Raw genomic sequence first — 20,491 nt, 5'->3', positions numbered from 1 at the left:
GACATTTCATGAATAACAAATTTGCAAAAACTCAGTCTGATTGCCAACAACTCCCAAGCAGAGTGAAGTTAACTGAATACATTGTTCATTACAAATGCAGCTCCATTTAAAAATACATAATTTCACAACACTGTACCACATAGCTACCTAGTGAATACAGTACCTTAGCAGAATGTTTCTGTTAAGATGATCAGTAGTGAAGTAATGTAAATGTTAACATTTTAGACAGTCGTAATTAAGTTTCACATGTAACACCTCGTTGAATAGGTTGTCCAGGGGAAGAGCAACTTAAGTTCTTCTAGTTTTAGGAGCTTGATGGGAGCTTTGCTGGCTGAGGGTATAAAATGGATGCACTGAATCAAGGACTCCACCAGACATCCTGGACTTATTCACTTCTGGTTAAGTTGGGGCTGTGTTGGCTTTCTGGCAGCCTGGTGAAGGGGCAAATGCAGGTATTTTGTGCTACTGGAAGCTCCACAGCAGATTTTTCACAGTCGGGGAGGGAGCTTGTGGTGAATCTGTCCATCTGTGCATATTGCTGCAGAAAACCAAGCTGGCGCCAGTGCTGTGAAAGCTCAAGTTCGAGCGCTTATTTAGAATTGGTAGTTCTAACAGTGATTGCTTTGAAAAACGATTGTATGATTAAGTCTGCTAATATGGCCTTCAATCTCACTTTTCATAGTAGTTTCTATTCCCGGGGGAATTCTGTAGCACGTCCGGTAGGGGTGCTGGGGCGCCCTGCAGCTGGGCTCTGGGGTGTATGGGGTGAAGGTGCCTTGGCTGGGGGGCCACCCCATGACTGGGCTCTATGAAGGAGGGGGTGAAGATGTCTGGGCTGGGGAGCACATTGTGGCTGGGCTCTGGGGGTAGGGACTGAGGGTGTCTGGGCTTGGAGGGTGCCCCGTGGCTGGGCTCTTGGAGATAGGGTGTACAGGTGTGTGGGCCGGGTGGGGGAGTGCCCCATGGATGGACTCGGAGGGAGGGGGGGATGGGGTAGTGAGTGTCTGAGACCGGAGGGGAAGAGTTTTCCCCCAAGATGTGCCCAGCTGGCATGTGTGACACACCCACACTGAGGTTCCCAACAAAAGCATAACAGAGAAACAGGAACTGGTTTGTCATAGAGGTTTCTTTACCTCTCTACTCTTGGAGGAATCTTTCTTGTTGTCTGTATTGTTACTGACATACTTGCTGACCAGTATTTTGAAATAATTTACCAAAATAATTGAAACTGGTATGATTATATTGTGTTATTTTGACAAATAAAATATGCAGAATTTTGCAGAAATCTTAATTTTTTGGTGCAAAATTTTTAATTTTTGACATAGAATTCCCCCAGGGGTAGTTTCCTGTCCACTACCAAAACTGTTGATGACTTTATATGTTACATCCTTATTCTAATGAGATATTTCTATGCATTGTTGTAAATCTTAGGGCTAGTCATACCTTCCTTAAATTGCTTCATAAATCCATAGATATCGGTCTATCTATAAATGTTATCATAAACCTCTAATTTATCAATACACTTCAGAAATGGTCATAAATCCCAGACCTCTCGGCTAATCTCACCCCCACTTCCCATGCATCTATAAATCATGGAATATTTCTCTGAAACTAGAGCAGAAACTTCCTTCTCTCTTTTCTGTAGCCTTATAGGGCAATGCTCAGAGGGACTGTTACTCATATGAAATCAGTCAAGAGTAAAGAATTCTAAGGCCTGATCCTTTATGCTTTATTCAGGCCAAACTCCCAGGAAAGTCAAGAACGTATTTGCATGAGGAAAGACTTACAGTGTTAGTGGCCCGGTCCAAAGCCCTCAGAAGTCAATGGGAGTCTTTCCAGAGCCCAGGTCCTTAGTCTACTTTTAAAGAAAAAAAATGTCACTCTTAATTGATCAGAACGTTTTTTGACATTTAATACAGAAGCAGTAAATCTTGTGCTTTCTGAGATTAACTTTGCCAATGGAGTCGTTTTTGCCCATTGGATTCAGAAAAGATTTCTGACTATTTGAGAACATTGCCTGGGATGGTCTGTTTTCTCGACAGTATGTCTGGTAAAGCACGTTGTCTCAGTCATTATGACAATATGCAAAAGAGGACTGCCTCGGTCACTGTGACATTGTGGCAAAGCATATTGTCTGCCTGTTTAATCAAAGGCCATGGTTTAATTAAGTAAATATTTTCCCCCTTTAAAAAGAATGGATTCTCATAAACATACAGGAACGCATGATGGGCTGAGCAGAGAGTCCGTGTCACGTCCCATATTGTTTCTATTTTCTAAAGAAATTCCCATTCTTTGGAGCCAGAATTATTTATGACCATTAGAACACACTTCCTAAAATTGGTCCAGGACATAAAAACAACTGCATGCCAGCTGCTAGCTAAGAACAACAAATCTGTTTGTTTTCTGCATAATAATGTCGAGGGTATATTTTTCTCACCCTGGCGTTCTTTGCCAAAAGCTAGAAAGGCATAGGACAGGAATTCTCTGAGACCTTTTACAAAATCAGGATTTTTTAATGCAAAAAGACCTAGATTCCGTTGCTCAATTGCATCTATGCAACAACAGTAACTTTTAAAACTTAGCTTCTTTTTTTTTTTAAATGCCTTTAATAACTAAGAATTAGTAACTGCAGTGGGTGTTTAGCAGGTTTTAGCCCAGGGAATGTGGTCAGATCTGGGTAAAGTTGTGCTGATGTGTGTTTTTTCAAAATGTTTTCAAGTCTGCATGCAGCCCTGCTAAAGGCGATGCTGTTTGAAGTTAGGAGGGAACCAGATGTGACACTAAGGCAGCCTCTTAGAGAGACTAATATCTTCAAGGATTTGTTCCTCTTACAGGCTGTGATGATTTGGGGCAGGAAGGTTGGTTTTTTGTTTTTGTTTGTTGCTTTTTTGACAGCTGGATGTTTGTAAAAATTATTCATGAACGTTAGCTGATCATGGTCCCAGAGTACCCACCTACCATCCTCAGGCTGTTTGTTATAATAAGGCTTACCTCTGTTACAAGGCTACTATACTCTGGCTCTCAGCTCCAACTTATTTATCATCCTGTCACAATTATTATACTTCCAGGACCTGCTTGGAAATGGATTCTTTATGCTGTGTATGAAGGGTCTATCTAGGTAAAATGAATGAGTGGAACAGGAAAAATATTAACCTCACTATGTATATAATAAGTCTCCCAAAGGAAGACAGATTCTGGTCCCTTTTTTAAAATATCTGCTAATGAGAATGTGGCTGAAAGGGATACTGCGAAATAGTGTGGGGCCCTCACATTTTGATATAGATCTTAAAACTAATGCACTCTGGCGCAGGTGGGGGAATATCTTCTGGATTCTAAATATATCTTTAAAAGAAAATCCCATTACTCTGTCTGCCAACAAAAGTATCGCCACTGATTTGTGGGACCTGTCCAAAAACATCTTGCGCTCCCTCTGCTGGCCCTGTAGCAGTAGTTAACGAATATGCCCTAATTGCAGAGCAATACTGATATCAGTATGTGCTCGCTGGTGCACATACAATGAATTAAACCAAAATTACATGTTAGCTTCAATCTTGATTAGAACAATGGAGCTGGAGGAGGAAAGCCCATGAGAGTTTTCCCTGATTCAGAACTGTCCTGATGTTTGTTAAGCTGAAAATAACAACATTGGTGTATCTATTTGGCAGGGTTTTGTTTAAAGAGCTTGTTAACTGGAGGAAGATTACTCTTGTGTTGCTGACTGAACCTTATTCTGCCTTCCTTCCTCTCTCCCCCACAATCACTGTAAATTCCTCCCTTATGCTCTACAACTATATCCAGCATTAAGCCTAGCATACTAGAGTAACTAACAGGACCTTGAGGTAATAATGCTGATATACCAAGCAACCAAGACATACTTTAAACAGAGCGAATTTCTATGTGGGATACGTGTGTAGGTGACCACAGGTCTTTGTTTTAATTTAACTTGTTTATTCTTTTACTTCTAAATCAATATGCTTGTAGCAGTTGTCCATGTGATGGTGGATGGGCATAGTTTATCTCCCTGTACAAAAGGCTGGGCTGTGGTTTTTGTAGGTGCCTTTCCTCATGTTTTTGGAGTACCTTAATGCACATTCTGTTACTAAATAAGATATTGGACACCAGCAGGAGAAAGCCCCAAGCCAGCAGTAAGGATGGAATCCCAGCCACATTGAATGGCAGAACTCCCATTGACTTCAAACAGGTTAGGATTTCACTCTTAAGTATTCGTTTACTTCCAAATAATTAGGCAGTGTTGGCATACCCAGGCCCAGTAAACTATGGGCCAAATTCATGCTGTAACATTGCACTCTATATGATTTTATGAAAATATTCTAATGAGTGTGAATATAATGTAACTGGAATATGCTTCATGCAAAAGGTCTCTTGTAAGGTATCATTACAAAGCTTATAATCTACTGAGTGTGGCCATCCTATTTGTATAAATGTATCACTCTTGTATCTGAAACTAGAAAAATGAAATATAACTCTGAGGTCCTATTGTAGTTATGCAAAGTGTGGGCCATTAATGGTGGTTTGGAATCTTGATGACTCCCATCAACCAGGACAATTGACTGTGGATGGCTCTGTTTGCTTGCAGGCCTTCCTGTGAGTCAGGCTGGGAGGAATGAGGGCTTGAAGTCTTACAGTGACATGTGATCATGTCACCTGAACTGGAAGCCATCTTTAACCTGGTGCTTTTCCATTTAGAAGGATGGGTGGGAACCCAGAGAGGAACAAAGGATTCCTGCCTTGTGCAAAAGATATATAAGGGGGTGGAACAGAACAAAGGGGGCTGAAATCATGAAAAATCCCCTAGCTACCATCTGAGCTGGAACAAGGGCAGTACCAGGGAAAGGACTGTGGCCAAACTAGGAAGGCATCCAGTCTGCGAAAGAAGCTTATTGAAACATCTCTGAGGGCATGCATCTGATGAAGTGAGTATTCACCCACGAAAGCTTATGCTCCAATATGTCTGTTAGTCTATAAGGTGCCACAGAACTCTTTGTCATTTTTTACAGATCCAGACTAACATGGCTACCCCTCTGATCTCTGAGGGTGTTATTTTATCTGTAATCACTTTCTTACTGTATTAGGTTTCGACTTGCGTGTTTTATTTTATTTTGCTTGGTAATTCACTTTGTTCTGTCTGTTATTACTTGGAACCAATTAAATCCTACTTTTTGTATTTAATAAAATCACTTTTTACTTATTAATTAAACCAGAGTATGTATTAATACCTGGGGAGGCAAACAGCTGTGCATATCTCTCTATCAGTGTTATAGAGGGTGAACAATTTATGAGTTTATCCTGTATAAGCTTTATACAGGCTAAAATGGATTTTTTGGGGTTTGGACCCCATTGGGAGCTGGGCATCTGAGTGTTAGAGACAGGACCATTTCTTAAGCTGTTTTCAGTTAAGCCTGCAGCTGTTGGGGGACATGGTTCAGATCTGTGTCTGGGTTTGTAGCAGGCTAGTGTGTCTGGCTCAAACTGGCAAGGTTCTGGAGTCTCAAGCTGGAAGGGAAAATGGGTCAGAAGTAGTCTCAGCACATCAATTGGCAGTCCCAAGGGGGTTTCTGTGATCCAACCCGTCATACATGCCTCCGTCAGGTAAGTGAGCTAGACTCAGGGGAGGGTTTAAATAGCCCTACATCAGTGCACCCATGAGGTGGAGAAGCACAATCAATTTCCCAGCACTGGAGAGCACAGAGAATTACTGTCCATACTAGCTGTCCCAAAGAACATGTATCGGAATGGGGTGAGAACACTGAGTGAAGTCATGGCCACACACCTGCATCATTTACCCTATTACATAGGAGTGGCAAACGATGCCCTTCTCTTCACCCCATCCCAACCCTTGAGCCTGTATAAGCCACACACAATTGAGACCTGAATGTACAAATATGGGCCACATCCCACTTGCCTTCAGAGGAGTAGTCCCTTCTGAGTTCCGTGAGTGAAGTGAGACAACGCTGGCATCGAAGTGAGGCACTTTCCTTATAATGAGGGATTATTCTGGGGCATTACGATGAGTTACTACTCCATAAACATTCTTCAAAGCACAGTTAGGAGGGGACTGGATGGTTCTAGGTAATAATTGATGAGTGAGCCTTTCATGTTTAGAAGTCTTGTTTTAAATTCAGACCAGATCAATAGTGACCAAAAGTTATTGCTGTCTGGTGTCCCTTTGGTGCCCTGTGTAAAATGTGTTGATGGTTTCAGACCAGTCCCTAGTAGGCAGATGCTCGCATCACAGAAAGTGCAATCGCTGACACTCCTGTTGTCAGTTTCAGGCCACAGAAAGGGCAAGGACCGAATGAGCCTGGAGACTGAACTTCTCTTGCCTCTCACATCCAGAGGTGATTCCTGAGGCATGTCGGTGGGACTGTGAGATGATGGAGCTAGTAGTACCACTGGTTGTTTTGTACATAAACAATTTAAGCTTCCAGTGTGATCAATCTGGCTTTTCACAAATCCTCAAATTCACTTTTTAAAAATATTAAGGGGAAAAATATTTTATGATTGGCAGAGCTGGTAGCATCACCTATTATTAAGGTTGCCTGACACTTCCCATTATAAGGCCCTGTTATTAGTTGTTTATAACATTGCAAATTTTAACCATTTGTGCTGAAATTTTGCATGCTCAGTGGATGTCTACCTCAGGCTGAATTGTTTCAGAAAATTTCAGCCAAAATGGTTTGGCTATTTCTGAGAATGAGGCTAGAGAGAAGTACGTGGGTTTTTTTACCCATGTTAAAATAGTCTGGTGACCTTTTTTTTGTGAAGCTCTAGCACCTATATGCTTTGGAGCAGAGACTTGAAATTTGTCAGGGATGTGCCTTTTGCCAGATTTGCCCAAGTTTTAAGCCTTTGAAGAATCATAGTTTGGACATGTTCAGTAGAGATGTCTTAGATTTTAGTAGCTTAATTCCCTGAAGATTCTACCCCCACTGGCATGCTCCAGCCAGGACTTTCCCTGCTGGGCTGCTATGGGCCAGGTCAGGCCAGTTCTGGCCATCTGAATTGAGAGCTGGGAGTACCTCTACTGTGCTCTCAATGACCTCCTGCTGGGCCCAAGAAGCATAGAGGAAGAAGCTGCCTGATTTGAATGGAGAAGGGAGAAGCGCCTGATCTGCAGGATTGGGGGCAAGTAGATTGGAACAAGGAGCCTTTGGGGAGAGGACACTGGGACTGGTTAGACAAGGTGACTGGGTATGGGAGCCAGGGAGGAAAATGGGTGTGTCAGCGGAGAGGGGGAATTAGGCACTGAGAACAGATGAGAAGACTAGGACTGGTTGGGCAAAGAGACTGTGACAGGAGTGAGGGGCTTGGAGATTGGACGAGTTGTCTAGGGAGAGAGATTGGGACTGGAAATTAGTGGAGAGGGGGAAAAGAGGAAGGCAGGATCAGGAATAGCAGGGCAAGGAGACTGGGATGAGAAACCATGGGTGGGAAAGACTGGGATAAGGTCAGATTGGAGGTGATTGGGCAGAAGAGGGGTCACATTTAAGGGGTGTGGGCAGAAGAGTCTGTGCTCTTTGGACCAAACTCCCTCCAGATCCTGGAATGGAGTCAAAGATCCCTGAGTCTCACGATTCCTCTAAGTCAGCAAATATCTGTGACATCCACTGCCAAACGCACACCCCTCTCTAGTGCTGATCCACCTGGAGGATGACTACCTGCTATTGCTATCAGTTATTCCATTAGCTCAAGTGCTGGAGGTTTGTGTGGTGGCTCTAAAGCTTCCAGCCCTGCGGATGACCAGTGTGGGTGTCAACATGATGGCATTTTTTGGGTGTGTGGTGTTTGTTTGCTAGGTTCTTTAAAAAAAAACTAAGAATTTACACACAAAATACGTTAAAAGAACATTAAGGTTACAAAGACACGCACTGAAAAGTTAAAATATGACAGAACTAAGATTTCCAGGGCAACCTTAATTTGGTCTCCTTGTATTATGATACAGACTTTAATTACATAATTACATACTCCCCCTTCCCCCTCCCCCATTTGTTTCAGAAGTTGGAAGGTGTGTAGTGAATGAGGCAGGGGACTGCAGGAAGAGAAAGGATGGTCCCATGGTTAAGGCAGTTGAATGCTGCCCTGGAGACTTGGATTCTATCCCTGACTCTGCTACAGAGTTCCTCTGTGATGCTGGGCAAGTCTCTTATACCAAACTTTTCGCAGTTGGTCACTAACTGGGTGTTCCTCATTTTCTGGATGCCTGAGTTGAGACTGTATGGTCTGATTTGTTGAATTGCTGAGCACTCACAACTGCAGTCAATAGGTGCTGTGTTTTTACATAGAAAATGCTATATAATAAGTTCTCTGAAAAATTAGGTCTCAATTTGGGCACTTAAAATTAATGGATACTTTTGACCTTAATTTCCGTGCCTCAGTTCTCCTTCTGTAACAAGGGCATAATAACCTCTCACCTCACAATGGTCTTGTGATCATTCATTAATGAAGCGCTCAGATGCTATAGTAATGAGTGCCATAGAAAAGTGCATGAGGAAATCAATAATTCTGTCTTCAAAGCAGGGTTTGAGTAGTGTGGAGTAAATAAAGCCTGTGGCCACACATTGAATAAAGAGGAGAAAGTAAAATACCATGAAGTGAGCACCATCCATCCTGTGTATTGAATGAGGCCCGGGTCCTGTGGAAAAAATAGTATGTAAATGTGTATTGAAGACTGAATTCATACTATGCATTGCATAATCCATCAGAATCACTCTGTCAGTTCCCACAAGCCCTCAGTTCATTGCAAATGATGACAAACCAACCCCAACTTTTTCACTCAGCACAGGCACCCTAACCACTCCCAACTCTAGAACCTTCCCAGCATCCCTTGCTTGGCAATCTCTGCCGTCTCCGCTCCTAAACCTTCTTGCTTCTTCTCTAACAAATCTTGACTGACTTCCAGCAATAGGGGCCTCCTTTATTACACCCATCCAGACCTTTCTGCTACCCTTCTGAACCTCTCTTGTTCTCATCTCTCACACATATATAACCCTTCCTCCTACTTGTTTAAACCACCTGTAACTCCTACCCCTCCTCAAGCAAGTTTCTCCTCGTGGACTTTCAAATTCATCCAGTTTCTGCACCAACAAATTGCAGTAGGCAACATTTTTAAGGGCTAAAATATGACTAATGGGATAAAAGGATTATGAGGTGCTCAGATACTATAGTGATGAGGGCCATATAAGCATTTTAGGTAGATGTGTTAGCAATATTTCAGGGAAATTCTTGCAGAAGGCAGTGTTGTGCATTTAATAATTGAGTGATAATCATGCCAAAAAAGAAGGGAAGTGGGAAAAATCGTACCTAATGACGAAGAATAACTGAAGGCCTTACAGGCCAAAAAAAGACATTGTAACTGAGTTCTATCCTGCAACTTTGTATTACTATATCAATTCACATTTAACATTAGGCCTTTATCTGCTAAAGAAATCTTAAACAGTGTCAAAGTGAACCCATACATAACTTTTGATTTGCACAACTTCTTTTTTCCTCACATCTTCATTCTCTCTCCCTCTCTCTTTCTCTCTTTCGTACACTCACACTCACATATATGGTTTAAAGGGAGGGGTGATCAGGTGCAAAAGCTTCTGTCTAAACTCTACTTAACTCTGAAGCTAGTGAATAGGATTGCCCTTTTCCTTGAGGCATTGCTGTTCTGAGGAGCTCTCCTCATTGTGTTGAAGTGTAGACATCAAAGACATGCTTTACAACCAGAAGGGACTATAGTTCATTTATTAGACTGGCAGACAGTGTTTGATGCCACTAAATACAACCTTAGATTAAAAACATGTAGTGCCAGAAAGGGCATAAAGTTGGGAACAAAACCTTCCAGAGATAAAAGATAATGACAAAAGCTGTAATTTAAAAATTACCAGAGGAATGCAATGTTTAGTAGGCAATTCTTTTTTGCTACTTGTTTACATTTAATAAAGCAATATGCTGCCAGGTCTGAGATGGCTAGGGGCATGTCTGCATTGCAATTAGACACCCGTGGCTGGCCCGTGCCAGCTGACTTGGGCTTGTGGAGCTCAGGCTAAGGAGCTGTTGAATTGCAGTATAGATGTTCGGGCTCGGGGTGCAGCCCAAGCTCTGGGACTCTCCCACCTTGCAGGGTCCTACAGCCTGGGCTACAGCCCAAGCCTGAACATCTATACTGCAATTCAACAGCCCCTTAGCCCAAGCCCCACAGTTCTGAGTCAGCTGGTATGGGCCAGCCCTGGGTTTTTAATTGCAGGGTAGCCATTGCCTTAAGCGTACTGGTAAAAGGATACAAAATAGACCCGGTCTCATCAAGGGTGTTGGCTTGAATCAGTTCAGGTCTCTAGTCACTAAAATTTGTCACTGTCTGAGGAACACAGGGTGATTCGTATGAAATGAATTTGCTGTCAATCCAGGTTCCAATGGACAGAAGTTCACATTATGGAAACCACCATAATTAACAACTTTGATGGCAGTGTTAGCAAAGGGGACACAACCAGTGACTAAGAACAATTCCATTGTGATCAGGTGTCTTTAGACAAACATGACTAAGCCCTTGTCTACACTGCCACTTACAGCGCTGAAACTTTCTTCGCTCTGGGGTGTGAAAAAACACCCCCCCAAGCGCAGCAAGTTTCAGTGCTGTGAAGTGTCAGTGTAGATAGTGCACCAATGCTGGTAGCCACGCTCCCGGAGCTGGTAGCTATGCCCCTCGCGGAGGTGATTTTATTACAGCGCCGGGAGAGCTCTCTCCCAGCACTGGAGCCACGACCACACAGATGACATTAAAGTGCTGCTGCGGCACCGCTTTATTAGACATACCCTAAGAAAAATGAGGACTAGGCAGTGCAAGGGATTGTTAGGGATGTGTGGGGGGTTGAATTTGGCCCGTGAACAAAGGCATTACCATTTAACGATTGTTTATCTCTCTATTTGTAGCCACAGCTCAGTTTTGGGTGGACATACGCCCACCTCATAAAAATTATCATCACACAGTAGCACCCTTTTGGAAATCTCAGAGGGGCCAGGGACTAATGTCTACTCCCATCTCTAGAGGACCCTTTAGATCAAGGATGAGGCACATCTCAGGGCACTGCAAGGGAGCTTGTACTGCTGTATCTGTTCCGAAGAAGTGGGCTGTAGTCCACGAAAGCTTATGCTCTAATAAATTTGTTAGTCTCTAAGGTGCCACAAGTACTCCTGTTCTTTTTGCGGATACAGACTAACACGGCTGCTACTCTGAAACCTATGGATAAATGGAAGACTTGGGCCAGATATTTTTTAAAGATATATAGGTGCCTAAAGATACAGTTAGGCACCTAGTGGAATTTTGAAAAGCACATAGGCACCCAAACACCTTTAAAAGTTTGCCCCTTAGTTTAATAGGCTGTCAGCTGGGCAACTTTCAGCAGCACAAAGTTCAGACTTTCCTCTTATCTTTTTAATTGAATAAACCAAGCAATTTACCCTGTTCCTTGGGATTAGATGGTTTGGAAGTTGCTAGTGATGTCTATTGAATAATCCAACTTGTTTATAAGGATTTCTGTAATAACACTCAGCTATGAGACCTTGTCTCTGAACTTCAATGAACTCTGTTATTACTTTCAAATTCACTCAATGAATTCACTTCATGAAGTTCAGAGCAATATCCGATTCTTAATATCTTTGTAATGTAGCTTTACTATTTCCCTTTTGAGTTCTAATATATAAATGGAATCTTATTCACAATAGACCCAGTTCACCAGCATGTGCTTAACTTCAAACACGAGTGGCCCCATTGACTTCAATAGAACAACACATGTCCTTCAAGCTGAACATGTCCTTAAGTGCCTGATAGTGTCTCTTCTAAAAATATATATTCATTCAAATGCAGAAGATATCTAGCCATTATCACTTTAACAAATATAATCTTCATATCAGTAGTACAGCTCCTACTACAGCACAGATCAGAAGATTTGTCAGGATTTTTGACCAGCTCTCTTGTCATGCAACCAGTGATTTCCTATTGATCATCTGAATCTAAGGGCTGCTAGAGTCTGTGCTGTAACTCATGAGAGGCTTCAGAGTGTTAGTCTGTATCAGCAAAAACAACGAGGAATACTTGTGGCACCTTATAGACTAACAAATTTATTTGGGCATAAACTTTCATGGGCTAAAACCCACTTCATCAGCTGCACTGAGTGGAAAATACAATAGGAAGATATATATAGGAGTACATGAAAAGATGGGAGTTGCCTTACCCAGTAGGGGGTCGAGACAAATCAATTAAAGTGGGCTATTATCAACAGGATGAAAAATCACTTTTGTAGTGGTAATTAGGGTGGCTCATTTCAAACAATTAACAAGAAGGTGTGAGTAAGAGTAGGGGCAAATTAGCATGGGGAAATTAGTTTTTTTTTTTTTTTAGTTCTTGTAGTGACCCATCCACTCCCAGTCTTTATTCAGGCCTAATGCGATGGTGTCTTGTTTGCAAATTAATTCCAGTTCTGCAGTTTCTCATTGGAATCCAGGGAACTGGGGACAAAGGTGGCTTACAAAAGGCCCCATGCTGCTTCTGTGCTGGTGGAATTCTCACCTCCCTTAATGTGGATCCCGTTCAGCTTCTACATGGTACCACATTGGTGTACACAGGATGGCAGAGTTGGTTCCTAAGTCTAATGCACACTCGGGTATTAATACCAACCCCCTACAAAAGAGTAAGAAAGATATTTTCAAAAGCCGTACATGTATGTGGGTTTCAAGTGTGTAGGTTAAGCTAGTTGATTGGCTCTGCTGTCATCAGCTGCTGTTTGTTTATACAATTACTGTGCATCAAAAGTGGAAGCAAAATACTTACTGTAAAGGGAAGAAGGATCAAATCCAGCACCAGTTTAAAGGGCAATCCTACATTCAGATCCAAATTGTTAGTACCCAAAAGACTGTCATCTCTTATCCCTCTACACCTTAATTTTTAATGGCCTTTTTAAGATGTCCTGCACTTCAGCTTCCTATGTTTGCTATTGATTTTTGTTTTTTCTTTCTAATTCCTTTTTCTTTAGCAGGATTCTTACTTCTGTTGCATGCACCAATAAACAGAATATGTAAGGTATCTGGGTTGCTGCATCCCTGGACGTTAGGGCAAAAATGGCTATGTATGTGGTCCTGAACAATCCATCAGATGGAAGCATAGTAGAAACTCAGAGGCTGGGCTGTGTTATAAAGTTCAGATCCAGAGCTGGATTTATGTTATCCCAAAATGTAGGGATGTTCAGATCTGGGCCTATCTCTACGTCAGCATTATAAAAATAATTGGAAAGGAAAATCAGTTACATGCCCTGCATACTCCACTTCAAAGTACATAAATGCTATATTTTCACTCTACTATTATTAGACTTGTCTGTCCCTGTGCGTTTGCTTTCCAGTCATCTATATAAGAGCTTGCTAAAATCTGACTTATGATTTATTAAGGCAAGGATCAGTTTGGAGTTCAGGAGAAGTGTGATGCAATATCTAAACAATACTGAGATGTGGTGTTATCTATTATTCATATGGCAGCAATGCCTACAGGCCAGGGCCCTGCTGTGCTAAGGACTGTACAAACACATAACAAAGACAGTCCCATATAAATTGAAGAGGAGACAACTGGTGGATGCAGCAAACACATGGGGTGGGGGGAGGGAGCACAAGGAAATGATGAGAGACTTAAATTGAGGCATTTACAAAGCTGTCGAATACATTCACAGAAGGATCCTCCTCTCTTTCCATTACTGTAGGTCGTTATCCACAGCAAAACAAAGGCACTTACATCCCAATCCCTTTGGTTGAAGAACTGCAAAGCGGGACATGGGGAGCCAAGATTACCTGGAAGGAGGACAGTTCCATTAGACTGTCCATCATGTCTGCTCCGACCTGCATTGTGGGGAAATTCCGCCTCTATGTCGCTGTCCTGACTCCCTATGGCATCCGCCGGACAAAGAGAAACCCAGAGACTGACACCTACATACTCTTTAATCCCTGGTGCCCAGGTGAGGGGTGTGCAATATTCAGATGTTCATACTTCTGCGGCAAGGCCCATCTGTTTCCCCAGGCTTTTGAGGAAGCAGGGGTGAGATAAAGTTTGTGATGGGGGGGGTTATTGTCTGGGCTTGCCTTCTTATTTTTTTAACTTGTGGTTGGTTATTTTCTAGTTTGAGTGAGCAGTAGCTGGTGGCTTTACTTTAACTTTTGGTAAAGGTACCTAGAAGCCTGGATAGCTGCTTGATTGCTCTCTCTGTGTGTCTGATTCAAGGCCCACTGAGATCAATGAGTCTTTCCACTGATTTCAGTGGGCATTGGTTCAGGGTGCAAAGAACTAAATGTTTAAAACCAGTGTTCCATTTGTGCATATAAAAATCAGAATTTGTGCTCACCTATGCATTTTACAAAGTCAATTCTATGTTCAAGGCATTTTTGAAGTGAGTACAAATAAGTTGCAAGTTCCGATCAGCACCTTTTCAAAACAGTTTAGGAGCACTATGCCTCAATGTGATAAAACTTGAAATATAGACAGATCCAGAATCTAGAATGGCTTCAAACTTTTGGTATATCTAATGCTTTAATGCAGTCCTGGAACTCTTCCTTCTTGGTAGATATAATCTCTTTCCCATAATATTTATATAAGTTTCTTTAGTCTCAAATAAGGAGCATCGTACTTTGTAATAAATGTTTGGCATTATTAATAGAGTACTCTGCAGCACTTTGTTTTGTACATGGAGTGATTTGGCCCAAGTTCATTACCTGCCTCTGGTCCAAGAGAACATAGGCAATGATTAGTTTATGTATTGTTTAGGAAGATGCATGATTAATCCTGAGTAAAGTGACATTAGTTAAGTGGAATTAGGACTAAAAAGGAGGGAAGAGAAGGAGCTTACCAGTGGTGAATTTAGAGTTAGTGGGGCACTGTGCGCAGCTTCATTTTTGCCCCCCCCAAACGGGGGGAGCATTCTTTCTTATCTGTCCCCCACCCGTTTTTCTTTTTTTTCCCTGCATTCTCCTCCTGGGGCTCAAGGCTGGGGGTGTAGAGTCTGGGAGGGAGTTAGGATGTGGGAGTGGGCTGGGGTTGCAGGGTCTGGGTGGGAGTTATGGTGCGGGAGGGGGCTCAGTGTTGGGGTGCACGGTCTGGGTGGGAGTAACGGTGTGGGAAGGGACTCAGGGTTGGGGTGCAGGGTCTGGGAGGCAGTTAGGATGTGGGAGTGGGCTGGGTTTGCAGGGTCTGGGTGGGAGTTATGGTGCAGGAGGGGGCTCAGGGTCGGGGTGCAGGGTCTGGGAGGGAGTTAGAGTGCGGAAGCGGGCTGGGGCTGGGAGTTCAGGGTCTGGGTGGGAGTTAGGGTGTGGGAGTGGGGTGGGGGTGCAGAGCCTGGGAGGGTGTTAGGGTGCAGGAAAAGGCTGGGGATGGGGGGTCTGGCCAGGAGTTAGGGTATGGGAGGGGGCTCAGGGCTGCAGCAGGGGGTTGGGGTGCGGAGCACTTACCTGGGGCAGCTCCCATTTGGAGCGGGGGATGCAGGTGCGGGGAGCTCTCTCCATCCGCACCTCCGCCTGCTCCCCTGAGGCTGCGGGTGAGCTTCCCTCCCTGCTCTCCTGCCCCCCATAGCTTCTACCCCCGCAGCTCCCCTCCCGTGGAGCAGCCCCCCTGCACTCGGGCACTCGGGCGCTGGTGCTGAGCCCTGGGGCCCCCCTGTTGTTGGGGGGTCCCATGCCACGGCACTGTGTGTTTTATGATAAATCTGCCCCGGCTAGGACAGGATGCTACAGCATCATGAACTGTACTGAAAAACAGTGTAGAGTTGTGTTCCTTAAAACTGCACAGTAAGAAGATGCTCCATGGAGAAACTAGGTGCACAGCCAGGAGAAAAGTGGGAGGAGTCACAGCCAGATGTAGGCATGCAAATATAACTCACTGCTGAGTGGATGTTAACAGATCCTCCTCCATGCCTGATTTGTAGATGATATGAGTCTGTTACAGCCCCAGCTAGGGAGCTTTAGTTCAAGTTGTAGGTGCTCGTGCTTTTAGTTCTGGACATCTCTGGTTCAATGCCCCGTGTGTTGGCCAAGATGACAGCCATCCCCCAATCATCCTGAGCCAAACCCAATGCAGAATCCTCCTAAGAACTCAAGTCATCGAGCAGATCCTCATGACGAATGCACAACCATTTCATGTCACGTGCTTAACCAGCCCTATAGGAACTCACAGCTATCATGCTATGTACACCTGTTGAATATGACCAAACAGACCAAAATCAGATAAAAATAGATCAATGGAGGAAACCAGTAGGACATGCTGCAAACTGCAATGAAGTGCTGAAGCTGTTGCCTTCAAAAGCAGTCATCAGCATTCAGGGAGTGATAAATAATAAAGAGTCCAGGTCACTGACGCAGAACAATCTGGATCTCTTGGTAAGCTGGGTGCAAGAAAATAATATGTTCCTAAATCTGGCTAAATGTAAATGTGTACATCTAGGAACAAAGGACCTAGGCCAGTGATACTCAGACCTCAGAGGTTCAAAAGCCAAAGCAATCACATTACCCAAAAGAGCCACAGTAGTGTGAATTCATTGTTTCATTTACAGCAAAATGACTAACCGAGTATTATTATCTTATCAACTACAATTGGTTAACAACATAATAAAAGCCCCCTGATTGCTTAATAACTTAGATTGGTTAATAATTAACTCACACAGGGTTTTAATATCATGTGCTGCAAAGAGCTGCAGGAGCCGCATTAAAGAGCTACTTGCGACTCGCAAGCCTCAGTCTGAGTATCACCGATCTGGGCCATACTTACAAAATGGAGTCCACACTCCATTCTGGGTAGCAGCAGCTCTGACAAAGATCTGGGGGTTGTGGTGACTAATCAGCTGAACACGAGCTCCCAGTGTGATGCAGTGGCCAAAAGGGCTAATGCGATCCTTGGATGCATAAACAGGGGAATCTCAGGTAGGAGTAGAGAGGTTATTTTACCTCTGCATTTGGGACTGGTGTGATCACTGCTGGAATCCTGTGTCTAGTGCTTATAATGTTGACACCCGAAGGATATTGATAAATTGGAGAGGGTTCAGAGAAGAACTGCGAGACTGATTAAAGTATTAGAAAAATTGCCTTTATAGGGATAGACTCAAGGAGTTCAATCCAATTAGCTTAACAAAGAAAAGGTTAAGGGATGACTGGATTATAGTATAAAGGTACCTACATGGGGAACAAATATTTATTAATGGGCTCTTCAATCTAGCAGACAAAGGTATAACAAGATCCAGTAGCTGGAAGTTGAAGCTGGACCAATTGATTGGAAACAATATGTAAATTTTTAACAGAGAGACTAATTAACCTTTGTAGCAACTTACCCAGGGTTGGGGTGGATTCTCCATCACTGACAATCTTTTATACAAGAGGTCAGTCTAGATCAGTGGTTTTCAACCTGTGGTCCGCAGACCACTGGGGGTCCACAGGTATGCCTACGATTTTCAAAGGGGTCGGCACCGCCATTCAAAATATTTTGGGGCCCACAAATGAAGAAAGGTTGAAAACCACTGGTCCAGATGATCACAATGATCCCTTCTGACCTTGGAAGCTATGACTGTCTATGGGCCAGGTTACATAAGGCTGTGCCATGGGGGAACGAAACTCCTAATACCATGCAAGTACACAGATCCATTATGAATCCACAAGAGTAGAACAACAAGTAAGAAGCAGCTGATCCCAGAGTTTCCTAGATGACTCTGTGCTGAGTAGGGTACCTCTTTTTGGTCTGTTACTTACATGTACTCCACTATATATGCAGCCGCTGACCCTTTTTGCCTGTTTGGATATCGCTTTGTATTTTTTCAAGTCGCAGCCCCTGATGACTGTGACAGGTTCAGTTTTCTGCACATCCCAGGGCGTGATTTCATTTTGATCTCTATTTGTTTCTTGCCACGTGTTTCTAAATAGTTTTGACTATTACACTTATTTCTCCCCAGCCTGTTTGTGCAAGCAAGTGAGATAGACTGCCCCTCCTTCCTTTGTACCCTGACAAAAGATACTTGTGAAATGGATCAAACAATGTGTATAAATACTCAGCAGCTTAAATATAATCCTTGATTAGCAAAGAAAGCAGTGATATGAAGATCTCATAGGCTGACTTGCTAGGTTAGTAGATAACCTTTGGGTGAAATACACCATTTAAAATGAGAAAAGAATGACCTGACTAAATGGGAGTGTTTTTACATTGATTAGAGGACACGTTTTGTCTGTTTCACTAGCAGCTTTCCAGCTCATTGTTTCAAAGAAACGTCCGTGTTTCTGGATGAGATTCCCTCAAAGATAAAAGTGAAATATTTGTGTTCTTCCTGTATAGCATCTTTTGTTACAAGAGTTCAGCTTTGATATACTTTTCTGGTTTGCATAGTCTGCTGTTTCAGGACAAGTATGTATACTTTATCAGTCAAGCTAGAGAGAGGTTCTGGAGCTGCTGGCTTTAAAAGTCATTGGATTCTCTCATATGACTCTCTAATCACCAATCTTTACTTTACTAATTCAGTTACAATACTTTAGGGCCTGACCCTGCAATATGTTGAGTGCCCTCAACTCAAGCTCTCAGCACACTACAGGATTAAGAGGTTTTTTACATACTTAGGTAAACCATGTGCCTTTAGTAATCTTAGATCTGGATACCATGAGACTGATTTCAGGAGGTGCTGAGTTCCCATAACTTTTCTTGGTCTAAGTTAGCAATGAGAGCTCAGCTCAGGTTCAGGCTTTACGTATAGGGCTATACACTGTATTCGGTCAAGCTGAAAACTTCCCTGGCTGAAGTAATGCATTTCACTCATTACAGCCTTTTGCTAACTGAGCAGTATATTTAAGCTGTTGGGGTTATACACATTTTTGCTGCTCTAATTACAAATTTCTTCCGCTCATCCTTGAATATATAATTTGAGGATTTGGTATAAATGGATGGCCCTGAACTGCTCAAATAAACTATTGTGAATCCAACTTTGTGTCAGAGGAAATTTCCCCTAGATTTGCAATTGCGGGTTAGATTTGAACTACTGTGGTTATGTCTGCTCCTTGCAGCAGCATGTCAAGTACATACTGTGCATGCCCCCCAGCCCGGATCTAAATAGCAGCGTAGACAGTAAAGCACTATTTAGGCAAGTAGATTAAAGACATGCCAGAACCTTAAGGTATATACCAGGGCTGTCAATCGCAGTTAATTCACGCGACTAACTCAAAAAAATTAATCGCGATTAAAAAAATTAATTGTGATTAATCGCAGTTATTATAATAGAACACCAATTGAAAATTATTAAATATTTGTGGATGTTTTTCTACATTTTCAATATTGATTTCAATTACAACACAATACAAAGTGTACAGTGCTCACTTTATATTATTATTTTGATTACAAATATATGCACTGTAAAATTGATAAAAGAAATAACAGTATTTTTCAGTTCACCTCATACAAGTACTGAAGTGCAATCTCTTTATTGTGCAAGTATAACTTACAAATTCAGATTTTTTTTGGTTACAGAATTGCACTCAAAAACAAAACAGTGTCAAACTTTAGAGCCTACAAGTCCACTCAGTCCTACTTCTTCTGCCTATCGCTAAGACAAACAAGTTTGTTTACATTGACGGGAGATACTGCTGCCTGCTTCTTATTTACAATGTCACCTGAAAGTGAGAAGAAGCGTTCGCATGTCACTTTTGTAGCCGGCATTGCAAGTATTCACATGCCAGATATGCTAAACATTTGTATGCCCCTTCATGCTTCGGCCACCATTCCAGAGGACATGCTTCCATGCTGATGATGCTCATTAAAAAAATAATGCGTCAATTAAATTTGTGACTGTACTCCTTGGGGGGAGAATTGTATGTCTTCTGCTCTGTTTTACCCACATTCTGCATATAATTCATGTTCTAGCAGTCTCGGATGATGACCCTGTACATGTTCGTTTTAAGAACACTTTCACAGCAGATTTAACAAAACGCAAAGAAGGCACAGATGTGAAATTCCTAAAAATAGCTACAGCACTCGACCCAAAGTTTAAGAATCTGAAGTGCCGTCCAAAATCTGAGAGGGACGAGGTGTGCAGCATACTTTCAGAAGTCTTAAAAGAACAACACTCTGATGAGGAAACTACAGAACCCGAACCACCAAAAAAGAAAATCAACCTTCTGCTGGTGGCATCTGACTCATAATGAAAATGAACATGCGTCAGTCCACACTGCTTTGGATCATTATCAAGCAGAACCCATCATCAGCATGGAAGCATGTCCCCTGGAATGGTGGTTGAAGCATGAAGGGACATATGAATCTTTAGTGCATCTGGCACATAAATATCTTTCAATGCCAGCTACAACAGTGCCATGCGAACGCCTGTTCTCACTTTCAGGTGACATTGTAAACAAGAAGCAAGTAGGACTGAGTGGATTTGTAGTCTCTAAAGTTTTACATTGTTTTATTTTTGAATGCAGTTTTTTTTGTACATAATTCTAC

The 20,491-nt window shown here is 42.6% G+C and overlaps 1 protein-coding gene across 2 annotated transcripts in view; it reads left to right on the top strand.

The window, feature by feature from the left end:
- Nucleotides 1-20,491, top strand: part of F13A1 (coagulation factor XIII A chain) — a 129,215-nt gene that overhangs the window by 53,533 nt on the left and 55,191 nt on the right. For both annotated transcript variants that reach the window (XM_034762261.1, XM_034762262.1), the window contains exon 4: nt 13,749-14,000. In XM_034762261.1, coding sequence (XP_034618152.1) covers nt 13,749-14,000 — 252 coding nt within the window. The remainder of the gene's footprint in view (nt 1-13,748; nt 14,001-20,491) is intronic.

Source organism: Trachemys scripta, chromosome 2 (assembly GCF_013100865.1).
Source record: "Trachemys scripta elegans isolate TJP31775 chromosome 2, CAS_Tse_1.0, whole genome shotgun sequence".
Classification (NCBI taxonomy): domain Eukaryota; kingdom Metazoa; phylum Chordata; order Testudines; family Emydidae; genus Trachemys; species Trachemys scripta.
The sequence above is the reverse complement of the archived record's forward strand: the minus strand, read 5'-3'. Positions and strand labels throughout refer to the sequence as shown.